The sequence below is a fragment of the Ovis aries genome, chromosome 23 (genome assembly GCF_016772045.2).
Source record: "Ovis aries strain OAR_USU_Benz2616 breed Rambouillet chromosome 23, ARS-UI_Ramb_v3.0, whole genome shotgun sequence".
Lineage (NCBI taxonomy): Eukaryota > Metazoa > Chordata > Mammalia > Artiodactyla > Bovidae > Ovis > Ovis aries.
Window position 1 is genome coordinate 22,103,676 of NC_056076.1, and position 14,182 is coordinate 22,117,857.

General features: G+C 40.1%; 1 protein-coding gene across 1 annotated transcript; it reads right to left on the reverse strand.

Annotated features, from left to right (window-relative positions):
* Positions 1–1,593: 1,593 nt before the first annotated feature.
* On the reverse strand, positions 1,594–13,606 carry LOC121817701 (zinc finger protein 271-like). The gene is made up of 3 exons (XM_042239148.1): positions 13,462–13,606; positions 13,027–13,320; positions 1,594–4,750 (listed from the first exon to the last, which is right to left on the reverse strand). The coding sequence occupies exons 1-3, from the start codon at positions 13,604–13,606 to the stop codon at positions 2,751–2,753; spliced, it is 2,439 nt and encodes an 812-aa protein (XP_042095082.1). The 3' UTR covers positions 1,594–2,750.
* Between the last annotated feature and the right edge of the window lie 576 nt (positions 13,607–14,182).

Below are 14,182 nucleotides of genomic sequence, written 5' to 3' on the forward strand. Positions count from 1 at the left end.
TAGGAGATATTGATCTGTAGTTTTCTTATAGTATCTTTGTCTGGCTTTGATATCAGGTTGATTCTGGCCTCATAAAATGAGCTTGAAAACATTCCCTCCTGTTTTTTGAAGGAGTTTGAGATGGATTGGTGTTTCTTCTTCAAATGTTTGGTAGAATTCAACAGTGGAACCATCTGATTCTAGGCTTCTCTATGTCAGGAGTTTCCTTACCAGCTATGGTTATATTCACATTTCCTATTTTTGATGATTCAATTGGCAAGTGTGATTCAGACTGTGATAGTAGATATCTGAATCTTCCAGGGTCCTCTGGTTAGATTTCTTGGCCTTTTGTCTCGCCAGTTTGAGAATCAGCAAATGCCAGGGGAATCAACTGGAATAAAATAGCAGGCCTAACTCTGTTTTCCTTCCCTTTTTACTTTATATACTTCACTATTGTTTAAATTTTTACAAGTAGTGTTATTTTTGTAACTCAGAAATGACCTAGTGAGCAAGTAGATTTAGAAAACTGGGGGAGAATGAGGGATGTAGGTTGGCTACCAGTTATTTTATCTGGATGGCAAGGTGTTTAGTAAGGAATTCAGGAGGATGATATCATGTGTGTCAAGTTTATGAATTTTAAGTTTACCTGTAGAACACTAGATAGTAAATGTGTAGTAAGCAGCTGGTTCTTAGTGTTTATCCTCAGGAAAAATAGCTAACCTTCAGATATAAATTTTATCATTGTATTTTCTTAACTTTTAAAACTCCCCCAAACAGATGATAATCAATTATATGCTTTTCCCCTCCTACTCACTTCTCACTTCACCCCCACTCATTCTCAACCTATCATCACGTCTATGCCATTTAGCTCCTCTACTTCTGGGCCTCGTGGTTGTATTTCTAGACTTCCAAAATGGTTTTCCTTTCTGCTCTTTCTTCCTTTTTAGACTTTTCTGAAAGCAAGATGACGATCATGCCATTCCCTGCTTCACAGATCTTAATAGCTTTCCACTACCTTGAGAGCAATATGCAGAAATATGAAATCTATTCCAACCATACCCACTTTTGTTTTACAGATGACACCAACTCCAGAAAGTTGAAGTGTCTGCTTACTTAGCATCACACTTAACCATCTTTTCTCCTACTTAATTTTAATTTCCACTTTATTCTTACTCTTTTAAGTACATGTTTCAGTCATTATTTTCTTTAACACTTAAGCACAAGGGCATCATTCTTTCTTCAGTAGCACTCACTGCAGTGTCTGACACTGAATATTTATTGAATTAGTGACTAAGCACCATACTCTACATCATTTTTTGTATTTTCTCACTTCTGTGCCTTTCTTGACTATTCCCTCCCAGCCCATATGTCTCTACTCCCATCCTTCAAAACTCAAATCTTGGGAACTCCACAAAGCTTTTCCTTTTTTTCCAATCACAATTGAACCCTCCCTCCTGTGAGCTCTTATAAGCGTCTTATCTACCTTAATGATTCTATTGAGCCATGTTTCCTACATATGTCAGCCTTTATCACCATACAATTCATGACTTCTGGGGACAGTGTATTCTTTGTGTATACTAGAAAACCTAAAAAAAAAAAAATGTCTTGCACATAATAATTTAACAATGTGTATTAAAATATTAATTGGATAATTATGGGGGATAGTCAAAGTAAATAACAGTAGCAGAATTTTAACAAATGGTTAATACCAGAAAGACAGGTTTTCTTACTTTTAAAAAACTATTTTTCAGTTGAAAATATCAAGTATACATGGCCTATTATCAGTATGTATGTCAGAAATCAACAAACAAAACAAAGTCTGATGAATGTTGCCATTAAAAAAAGATCAACAGATCTTTTTACTTGCAGACAGAATATGCTATATGAATTAGTCATGAAGGTTATTACTTTAGCCAACATTTTGCTCAATCTATAGATGACAGGATAAACACAGTACTAATCTTCATACTTTAACATATGGAATTTAAAACAATTATTTCATATATTCAGAAGCTGCCATTAAATGATAGTGTTGAAATAATTTCAAACCTCTACAGTTTATGGATGGGCTGAATTAAGAGGAAAACAAATTCACGTTTGCTGTGAACATCACAGAAACTTAAAAACTTGTGCTCACTAGGAAGAACAAAACTTAGCCACGAAAAAAAAATCTTTCAGAAAATGGGGCACTAGAGTTTTGTAGTTAAGTTTAATATCAGAATAGCATAGCATGTTCGCACGCAGGGAATTTAATAGCTAGAATTAGCATAAAGTAGAACTCTCCAGCTGTCAGGAGATAAATGGTATGCCAATTAGCAGAGTGAATGACAAGATAAGGGAAGGGTTTAAGTTTTCCCTACATTCTCTAAAATAACTTCTCTGCCACTGGTGATCTGGGCTCACTAAAGGTGTGAGATTATAACACTAACTAATACATTTCTTTTTGAGCTCTGATTACACATGCCACCACACTGATTTTTACAATATCTGGTAACATTCTGCATTATCACTGTGAGACATTTCTTATAATGATAAAAACTTTCCTCTTGTGGATTGTATTTGATTCAAAGACTAGAGCTTTTCTTACATTACAGCAGACAGAAATTTTTTTCCATTGTTGCTGACATTCAGTAAATTTTTTTCACATTAAAGATTTTCCCTCTACCCACAGGATTTGTTCTCAGAATTTTTTAGTAATGTCTGAGCTCTGAGTTAAACTTTTCATTACAAAAATTGAATTACTATGTTTTCTCTCTAGTGTGTGTGCTTTTTTAATGTAGCATGAGAGCTGAACATTGATTAAAACCTTTTTCATAATCAACAGCATTCCTAAGATTTTTTTCTGGCAGAGCATCTCTAGTACTGAATAAAGTTGGGGTATACACTAAAGGTTTTCCCACATTCAAAGCGTCTTCCCCAGCATGAATTTTCTCATGATGATTAAGATCAGCGAGCTGGCTAAAACTTCTACTGCACTGAACACACCTGTGTGGTTTCTCTCTCATGTGGATTCTCTGGTGTTCAGTAAGATCAGTGCATGTGCTGAAGGCTTTTCTACACACATCACATTTATATGGATTTTCACTCGTGTGGACTCTTTGATGGTTAATGAGATCTGAGCGCCGACTAAAGCCTTTGCCACATTGATCACATGGGTATGGTTTCTCCCCAGTATGGATCCTCTGATGTAGGACAAGAGCTGAACACTGACTGAAAGCCTTCCCACACTCATTACATTTATATGGTTTTTCCCCGGTGTGGATCCTCTGGTGCTTGATAAGGTCTGAGTTCTGACTGAAACTTTTGCTGCACTGTGTGCATGGATATGGTTTTTCTCCAGTGTGAATTCTCTGATGAAGAATAAGGTCAGAACTCTGACTGAAAGCTTTCTCACAACAATCACAATGATAGGGTTTTTCTCCAGAGTGTACTCTCTGATGTTTAGTGAGGTCTGAGCTTTGACTAAAACTTTTATTGCACTGATTACATGTGTACGGTTTCTCTCCAGTGTGTATTCTTTGATGTTTCACAAGGTCTGAACGACGACTAAAACTTTTAGTACAATCACTACATGGATAGGGTTTCTCTCCAGTGTGGATTCTCTGATGCAGAATAAGGTTTGAGCTTTGACTAAAGGTTTTCCCACACTCATCACACTCATAGGGTTTCTCACCTGTATGAATTCTGTAATGTTTAATAAGGTCCGATCTTCGACTAAACATTTTACTGCACTGGTTACATGGGTAAGGCTTCTCTCCAGTGTGAATTCGTTGATGATTAATAAGATCTGAAAGTCTACTGAAGGTTTTGCTACACTGATTACATGGATAGGGTTTCTCTCCAGTGTGAATTCTCTGATGCAGAATAAGAACTGAGCTCTGATTAAAAGCTTTTCCACATTCATTACATTTATAGGGTTTCTCTCCAGTGTGGATCCTTCGATGTTTAATAAGGTCTGAGTTCTGACTGAAACTTTTGTTACACTGATTACATGGATATGGTTTCTCTCCAGTGTGGATTCTCTGATGTAGAATAAGATCTGAGCTCTGACTGAAGGCTTTTCCACACACATCGCATTTATATGGTTTCTCACCAGTGTGGATTCTTTGATGTTTTATAACATCAGAACTCTGACTAAAATGTTTGTTACACTGGTTACATGTATAAGGCTTCTCTCCAGTATGGATTCTCTGATGTTTAACCAGGTCTGAGCGCTGGCTAAAACTTTTACTACAATGACTACATTGATAGGGTTTTTCTCCTGTATGGATTCTCTGATGTATAATAAGATCAGAGCTCTGACTGAAGGCTTTCCCACATTCATCACATTTGTAAGGTTTTTCACCAGTGTGGACTCTTTGATGTTTAATAAGGTCTGAGCTCCGACTGAAACTTTTAATGCACCAATTACAAGGATAGGGTTTCTCTCCGGTATGAATTCTTTGATGCAGAACCAGGGCTGAGCTCACATTAAAGGCCTTTCCACACTGATCACATCCATAGGGTTTCTCCCAGTGGGTTCTTCGATGCCTAATAAGGCCTGTACTACAAGCAAAGCTTTGCCCACATTCATCACAGTTGTGCTGTCTTCTTTTAAAGAGGTTCTGATCCTTTTCATTGAATTTATCCCCAAGTCCAGAGAATTCTTTGCATTCAGAATCCCGGAGAACATCGTTTCTAGGGTTGCCAGACTCCTCAGTCAATGGTTCAATTTTTGCTGTAATTTCCTCCTTGGAAGCCATCTCTCCAACACTGGCCTTAGCCACACCATCTAAAACAATAAACAAAATATAGATGGAACATGTTCTCCATACTGTAAGAAATTTTAAGGTGAAAAAGATTAGTATTTTCCTATGAAATGTCACAGTATAGGAGTACTCCAAAACACTGAAAATTAATAAATAATGAATAACTTTATTAAAGTGGCTTCTCAGATATGTTCTGTATGTTTGTCACAAGAAGAGATCTGTGAATACTGAAATCTAATTACAGTAATTAGCAAAGTTTGACTATTTAGAGCTAATACATAAGCAACTTACTGATATATGTAAAGTAGGCAGTATGAATGAAAACTTCAGTGAGGGAGTTGGAAGGAGGTAAAAGGGAAAAAGAGGAGGAGGCAGTGGCAGCCGTCACTGTGAGTGTATACCAACCAGGCTGGTCATGTGCTGTCCAGGGGAAAGAAAGAAGCAAGTCCAGGAAAGAAGCCTGAATTTTCAAAAATAGGTCTATGTAGTCCTCTACCTCTTTTGTCTTGATTATTAGAAGAAAGTGACCAAGAAAACATGATCCTTTTGAGAATAGCTATATTCAATGACCAAACTTCCTTACTAAGGTGTGTAAACCAGAAAAAGATTAGGGAGTAGGATCAGAAATCTCTTTTGAGTTGCTTTTTTTACGAAGTTATTCCTATGCTCAACAATACCAGATGTCTGTAATGGTAGACAACATGAGAGCTCCACCGAAATTCTTGAGACTATCAGCTCATTCTTAAGAAGTGTTTACTATAAAAGGTACATCACTGTCAGACTGCAAATGGTCTGTAGAGCTAAAAACATGACAGAGGTTAATTTCAAGGGCTAAAATCCAAAATCCCAAGCCTCCAAGTGGAGGTTTATCCTCTTTGCCACAGGCAAGTGAAAGTGAAGTCATTCAGTCGTGTCCAACTCTTTGTGACCCCATGGACTGTAACCTACCAGGCTCCTCCGTCCATGGGATTCTCCAGGCAAGAATACTGGAGTGGGTTGCCATTTCCTTCAGGCAAAGGGTACAGGAAAAAGTGAGGTATTGGGGTAAATCTAAATGGGCATGAGTGTCTCATGGAGTTTACAATATATATGTAGAATTAAAATATATGGAAAAAATAGCATGAGAGGAGGAAGGTAAATGGAACCAAAATATTACAAGGTCTTTGGATTATCCTAGAAATAGTAAACTAAGATAAACTGTAATAAATTAAATACATATATTGTGATTTCTAAGGCAGCCTTTTTCAAACACGGTTCCACAAGAAAATATTATGAGTGACTATTTTCTTAATTCTCCCAAAGATGGTAGAGAGCTAGTACATCAATAGATGTATAGGAGAAACATTAATATGTTACAGTGAATGCTTTAGAGCATTTTCTCTTAATCTTCTCACAGAATCACATATGAGAAAGCCTATGAGGTGAAAGCTATAAGGTGACAGGTAAGTAACAATACAAGGATGTATAAACAATAAGCTGATAGAGAAAAAACGGAAAAACAAAAACCTTGGTAACGTAAATAACAGGCGCATGAAGAGAAAAAAGAAAAACAAAAAAGAAACAAAAGATGGGATAAAATAAAAACAAAAAAATAAGATGGAACATTTAAATCCTAACATCAGCTATGTTATATGTAAATTAACTACTTTAATAAAAGGCAAAGAAAAACTAATAGCTAACGTCATACCTAATGGTTAAACATTACATGGTTTTCTCCTGGGAAGAAGGGAAGAAAACAAGAACATGTTACCACTTTATTCAATACTGTATAACTTCTATTCACTATTCATAGACAATGCAATAAAACATGAAAAATAAATGATATACAAAAAAGAAGTCAAACTGTGTTACAGATTATGCAATCACATATACAGAAAATCCTAAAGTGTCTTTAAAAAGTTACTAGAACTTGTAATGGGTTTTATTGCAATACACAAAACCTGACTGCATTTCTGTATACTAGCAATGAACAACTAGAACCTTTAATTAAAAAGATTTGCTCAGTTGCACTAAAAAATGAAATACTTAGAAGCAAATTCAACAAGGTATGTGCAATATCTGCATAATGAAAACTACAAAACACTCCTAAGAGAAATTAAAGACTTAGAAATATATACCATCATCTACAGACAGGAAGATTTTATATTAAGAAGATAAATTCTTCCCAAAGTGATCTGTGGATTCAATGCAACCTCAATCAAATTCTTAGCAGGCCTTTTTGTAGAAACTGACAAACTGATTCTAAACTCTGTGTAGAAAGTCAGAGAAAGGTCTAAACAATTTTGAAAAAGAACAAAACTGGACAGCTTATACTACTTGATTTCAAGCTTTATTACAAAGCTATAGTAATCGAGGCAGTGAGATACTGGCAAGGATAGACATATCCATTAACTGAATAGAACAGAGTCTATAAACAGATCTAACTATGTATGTACAAATGACATTTAACAAAGTTGCCAAGATAATTCAATGGTGAAAAAGTAGTTTCTTTTCAAAAGCAAGTGTTACAAGTGGATATCATAATAACAAAAATTAACTCTGACTCTGTTCTTTACCTATTGAACCACCAGGGAAGCCCCTCCTTATATTATACACAAAAATTAACTAGAGGGGCTTCCCTGGTGGCTCAGTGGTAAAGAATCTGCCTGCCAATGCAGAAGACACAGGTTCAATCCCTGATCCAGGAAGATCCCACATGCCTCAGAGCAACTAAGCCCGTGCACCACAACTACTGAAACCCGTATGCCTACAGCCCATGCTCCACAACAAGAGAAGCCATGGGAATGAGAAGCCCATGCAACGTAACTAGAGAGTAGCTCCCACTCACTCTAACTAGAGAAAAGGCTGTGCAGCAATAAAAACCCAGCACAGCCAAAAATAAATAAATAAAATTATTTAAAAAATTAACTAGAAATGTAATATAAACCTAAATATAAAACCTAAAGCTGTAAGACTTCTAGAAGCAAAGTAAAGCATAGATGACCAAAATTAATACATACAACTGAGGAAACACATTTGTGTTGTTTATGCCACCCACTTTATGGTTTCGGTATGGCATCCCTAGCAGCAAAGACAGCATGTTTTTGAACTTTATACATTTATGGAATCATACCACATATATTCTATGACTGTTTTTATGCTCAACATCATGTTTGGAAGATTCACCCACAGTGCATTCATGTTCACCACTATAATGTGACATATACCACAAGTGATCTATCCATTCTTCTTCAATGGATAAGAACATTGTGCTATTTCAAACAATGCTGATATGAATATGCTAGTGCGTCTATTTTGGTATACATATACAAGTGTTTCTCTTGGTTATATAAATTTAGGGTCAGAACTGTTGGGTCTTCAACTAGATTTTTCCAAAGTGGTTAAGCCACTTCACACTTCGCTCAGGTATGTATAGTTCACATAGTGCTATATTCTAAGCAACATCAAGTCTAGTCCTTTTTAAACTCACTGCAATCAGGCTTTTCTCTCTGTAACTCCACCAAAACCTATTAAAGCCCCTAATATGCTCTATCTTAAGAAATCCAATGGTCAATTTTCAGTCTTATTCTTGATTTATTTGACATAGTTGACTATTCTCTTAAATCATTTACTTTCTTTATGCTAACTTACTTTTCTCCTATTCTCCATATAATGGTTAGTGATCTTTACATGTTATCTTGTGCAAAGAGTTCCACTGGCTTCCCATTTCACTGGAAATAACTTATGATCTGGTCCCTTTTTTTCTCTCTGCCCTCATTTCATTCTACACCACCCCTATCACCTGTCTACCCCAGGCTTGCTCTGTTCCTGCTATATTTATGGGGCTCTGACTTTTGCTATTCCCTCTTCCTGGAAGACCCTTCTCTGTCACATGGCTTATTCTCTCGCTTTGGTTATACCTCTAACCAATTCTTACCACCTCAGAGAGGCATAATGCTTGATGGGCCTGCATTTTCTAGGGAACAGATACCATAGTAAATGAACTGAAATAACCAATCTAAGTAATTTGTTAAGGTTGCTACTTTTGAGAGAGACTCAGTACTCTTGCCTGGAGAATTCCATGGAGAGAGAAGCCTGGCGGGTTACAGTGCATAGGGTCACAGAGTCAGACATGACTGAATAACTAACAGTAGAATAAAAAAAGGTTCTACAGTAAGGACCGTGTTGCAATGCAAGCTGTTCTGTCACATGACCTCATTAACCAGGATAACCAATGGTACTGGAAGTGTCAGGAGCAGTCATGGTTGCTGTATGGAGACTTTTGAAAGCCTCTGTAAGAGAACCACAGTGAAGGGACTTCCCTGGTGGTCTAGTGACTAAGACTCCATGCTCCCAATACAGGGAGTCTGGGTTTGATCCCTGGTCAGGGAACTAGATCCCACATGCTGCAACTAAGAGCTGGCATGCCACAACTAAAGATCCCACATGTTACAACTAAGACCTGGCACAGCCAAATAAATAAAAATAAATATTAAAAAAAAGAACCATAGTGGAATAAGGCCATACTCCCTTCTACCAACAATTTTCTAAGTGAAAAGCAGATCTTGGCTTGCTCTTGAGCACTATTAGAGACTTAATGCTTGACCACAGGGTACCAAATAACTATTATAAAGTGACCACTGTGTACTAGTTGTTATTTGATCCATCAATTCATAGAACTGAACATATAAACCAGTATTCCATTATAAAAGCAAATCTGAAAGACAAGTAAATTCCATGTGCAAGTGACTCAAATTCCCATTCCTGTTCCTATTTCTCCACTACCACGCCCCCTCAACCTATACTCATGGTCCCATGGGAGTCCCTATTACCAGTTAACAGAAGAGGAAAATGCACAGATGGGTCTGCCCAGTGTATGGGCACCAGCTTATACCTCTACTCAGGGGTTGCCTCAAACACGCTGGAAAAGGCAAATCCTTCCAGTGGGCAGAATTTCAGGTATATACCGGTTATCTACTTTCCACGTCTACTTAGGCAACATAGCCTAAGATACATGTATTGACGATTCGCAGGTAGTAACTAATGGGTTATCCAATTACTCGCTGTAATTTAGTCGCTAAGTTGTGTCCAACTCTTTGTGACCCCATGGACTGTAGCCTGCCAGGTTCCTCTGTCCATGGAATTTCCCAAGCAAGAATACTGGAGTGGGTTGCCATTTCCTTCTCTAGGGGATCTTCCCGACACAGGGATCAAACCCACATCTCCTACATTGGAAGGTAGATTCTTTACTGGTGAACCACCAGGGAAGCCAATCTGATTACTTAGGTACTTGGGAAGAATAAGACAGAACAAGATGAGAAATAAAGATTCTGGAAGAATATCATGAGGATGAACCAAAGCACGAACCACTAAGTTAGTGGCCCATGTGAATCCTACCAAAGGGCATTTTCTGTGGAGAAGCCTCTCAATCAGATGGACACAGCGATCCATATTATGATGTCAATCAGCCTTTTTACCAGTGCTGTGTTTGCCCAATGGATTCATGCACAAAGTGGTCACGGCAGCACAGATGGAGGCTATATAAGGGCTCAACAATATGGACCTCCACTTATGAAGATTGATATGCCTAGAATAATTTCTATGTGCCCAAGAGGCCAACTGCTAAGGCCCTAATAAGGTACCATTCTCTAGATAGAAACTAGGTAGCCACTTGGGGACATATTCAATATACCCTTTTATTATGGAGAGGGCAACCATTTGTTTTCAAAGGACTATATACACAGTCCAGATAAAAATTTACATTGACTTAAGAGAATGCTGTATTTCTTATCACAGTATCCTATATAGTATTACTGCCAAAGGAGTCATTTTACAGAGAAGGAAGTTCAGCAGTGAGCTCATACACATATAACTCATGGGCCTTATCATATGTCCCACCATCCAGATTTAAGTGGATGATGATAATGGTGGAATGATTAAATGAAGGTTCAGTTATGGTACCAGCTGGGCAATAACACCTTGATAAGTTTGCAGTTCTGTCATATGGGATGCAATATATGCAATAAACTAGAGGATGATAAACAGCGCTATATATTCCCCATGGCCATAACACATGGATATAGGAGCCAAGGGCAGAAGAGAAAGTAATAATGTCTCTTACTCTATACCTTATAATTCACTTACATTAGTTTTGCTTCCTATCCCTACAATCTGGGGCTTGGTGGGCTTAGGATTCTGATTTTCAAAGGAAAAATACTTCTACCGTGGGACAAAGTCATAATTTTATTAAATTTGAAGTTGAGACTATTTCCTGCGTCTGTATTTTGGGCTCCTCAAACTGCCAAACCAGCGGGCAGAGATGGGTCACTCTGCTGGCCAGAATGACTGATACCAATTACCAGTAGGGAAATGGTTGCTGCTACTGGAACTCAGAGGACTTCATGGGGGTGCCCATTAGTTCTCTCATGTCTAATAGGCCCTGTCAATGGTACACCAAAGTAACCTGAAAGAGACAGGGTCACCAAGGACTTACATCATCTAGGAAAGGCTAATGTTATTTGACTAGATAAAGAACTCTGTGCCACTGAGATGCTGGCAGAAGATAAGGGCGATGTGGATTGGGTGACAGAAGATAGTTCTATCAGCTTAGACTTTGTGTAGACTCTTCTCCATCCCTTGTTGATTTCTATAATCCTGCCTAGCCTCTTCATGAAATCTGAATTATCCAGCTATCTGTTTCCTGCCAGAATTCTGATACATTCTCCATAACCATTATCAGTATCTGATACTATACTGCGAAAGTTAAGTAAAAGTGAAAGTCGCTCAGTTGTGTCCAACTCTTTTCGACCCCATGGACTATACGGTTCATGGAACTCTCCAGGCCAGAATACTGGAGTGGGTAGCCTTTCCCTTCTCTAGGGGATCTCCCCAACGCAGGGATCGAACCCAGGTCTCCCGCATTGCAGGTGAATTCTTTACCAGCTGAGCCACAACGGATACTACACTGTATATTTATATATTTCCTTTCCCTGCAACTAGAATATAAACTCCTTGAGGGCAAAGGCTTCTTTGATTAGTTCACAGGTAGTATCCCCCGGGGAAATACAGAATACTGACAGCTTGGTGGTGAGGTGATTATAATGGGAAAAATGGAGGAGAGGAAGGAATGCCAGGAGAATTCGGTTGCAAGAATGTACAATAAAGCCAGGAGCTTGCAACACAAAAGAATGTTTTTTCTTTTGTGAAAAAAGAGATGGTACTGCCTAATACAGGGAAGGGTACTGGCAATGAGAAATACCAACAGCACCAGAAGATACTAACATAGTAAGGTAACCCCAAACCACCCCCTCCCCCAACCATTAAAAAAGATACACAGTGCTTCTCACCTGACAGGTGTTCTTAAGACTCTGAACTGAGTCTCCATAGACTGCAACTGGACATGATATCTCAGGGAGCAACTGAAGAATTACCATTTCCTCAGTGAGCTTTTCTTGTTCACAGAGAAGTCTGGGGCCTGGAGGCAACTGGGCACCATTGGACTTGGAAGGGAATCATTGCAGAGACTGAAGATATAATTTCTGAGACTAGACCAGCAAAAACATCCTCTGGATATAGAAGACGTTAAGGAGAAAGTAAAAGCTCATTTAACTTTCAAGTGCTTTTCTTTCAAATTTACTATGCTTCCTCCCTCATCATCCAGCAGACAGGGTTAGTTAGGGAAGTCCCTTTTGGACTTCCTTTCCATATAGGTTACCACAGAGCATTAAGAAGAGTTTGCTGAGCTATGTTCTCATCACACCTAATTTTTTATTAGTTATCTATTTTACACACAGTGTTATCAACTGTGTATACCACCCGTCTTGGACATGTAATCTCCATTCCAAGTCCAGAGGTTTTAAAAAATAATTCGGGGGTTAATGCTGCCAAACTAAGGATATAATGGGAAACATAAGGCAGGGGAGGGAATTTCAGAATTCTGTCCTAGCAGTTAGCTCTCTGTTATTCGCTGCCCTTCCTACACCCAAATGACACTACTGAGACATCACACTCACACCTCCGTCGGCTGATTCGTGCGGCTACATCCAAGCTTCTGGATTCCACTTGCTTCCAAAGTTTCTAATGCTCATTCAGTAGAACCCAAGCCCGGTCAACGACTGGCCGGGTACCCAAAGCACACCAGGCCAAGCACCGACCAGCTTGCTCCCAGTGCCCAGGAGCCGCGCCTGGGGGCCACGGAGGCAGCCTCGACTCCCTATAGACTCAAGGAACCGTACACGGTTCCCTGGCGGCGCTGCGAGGCCGCTGGGCAGCCCAGACCGCCCGAGTTCCTCTGCCATCCGTGAGCCGACATCACCCATACCTTGATGTGTTCTCCAGGTCGCCGTCAAGCCTCCCACCCGGTAAACCCGCCATCGCGCCGTCCGCTCTAGGAATCTGGGAGGCTTGCTTAGCTCTATGGCCCGAGGCCTCGCACGCGCGCACGCGCGAGGCGGGAGCGGCGAAGTGGGGTGGGGTGGGGGCGGGGAGTTGCCGAGATTTAACCCCTGAACATCCGCGGAACTGGCCTCATCTAGGGCCCTGTCTGCCAGTTCCTGGCGTAAATGTCGGAAATCATCTTTCGAGAGAGCTCTCTGGGGCAGGGTAGATTTTCTGACTACATAATAAGCTCTTCCTTAATTATCTCTTTCTCCTTTGTTAATGTCTCCGTCCCCCCGCCCCGCCCCCCGCCCCCCCCCCCCCCCCCCCCCCCCCCCCCCCCCCCCCCCCCCCCCCCCCCCCCCCCCCGCCCCCCCGCCCCTCCGCTTCCCCCGCTCCCCCCCGCTCTCCGCCAACCCCACAGCCTGTCTTGAGTTCCCAAATCTGTCAATCAGATACACACGGTGAGCTTCCAGTCTTTCTTCCTGTCTCTCAGGTTTCCCTCCTCCCCAGAACACTGACATGCCTCTATTAAAACTGATTGCTGGGCCCCACCGCAGCTTCCGATTCAGAAGGTCTGCCGTGGGGGCGCAGGTTCTCAGGTGATCCTGGGGCCACACTTTGAGAACTGCTGCCTTAAAATTAGACAGTGCTCAGGAATTCATCCCTGACTTGCTAGAAAGCTGGAGTTGCATCTACTTTGCTGTTAAGAAAGGCCATGAGTGTCTCTTTCTAAACTGCTTGCCAATACACTCCTCGTTGTGGCTGAAGGATCAGGGTGAGAAGGACCTGACAGGGGGCGGGAGAGGGCATCAGGGTAGGAAAGGATATTGCTGTGTCCTTGGAAATATCTTGGGAAGTAAGGGTGAGGGCGGGAGGAGGGGGGGATATAGAAATAGGAAATAATAGAAGTATTGAGACCGGTGAGATATGTGAGTTAAGATGTCGGAAGAAAAGGTATAGGTTTGGGAAAATGGTGGTTGGCTGAAGTGATGCTTGAGGTAGAGGAAGAGGACTTTGTCTTTCACCCCTAGAACCTGTTCCAATTTATGAAATCTTAGGGATGTGAATGATGGCAACCCACTCCAGTGTTCTTGCCT

Excerpts from the sequence above, each read along its gene's own strand:
- LOC121817701 (XM_042239148.1), bottom strand. The coding sequence starts at position 13,606 with ATGTCAGTGTTCTGGGGAGGAGGGAAACCTGAGAGACAGGAAGAAAGA. Across the intron at positions 13,321-13,461 it reads GGAGCGGGGGAAGCGGAGGG|TCAGAAAATCTACCCTGCCC; the intron begins GCGGGGGGGCGG and ends CTTATTATGTAG. Across the intron at positions 4,751-13,026 it reads GACCTGGAGAACACATCAAG|ATGGTGTGGCTAAGGCCAGT; the intron begins GTATGGGTGATG and ends TTATTGTTTTAG.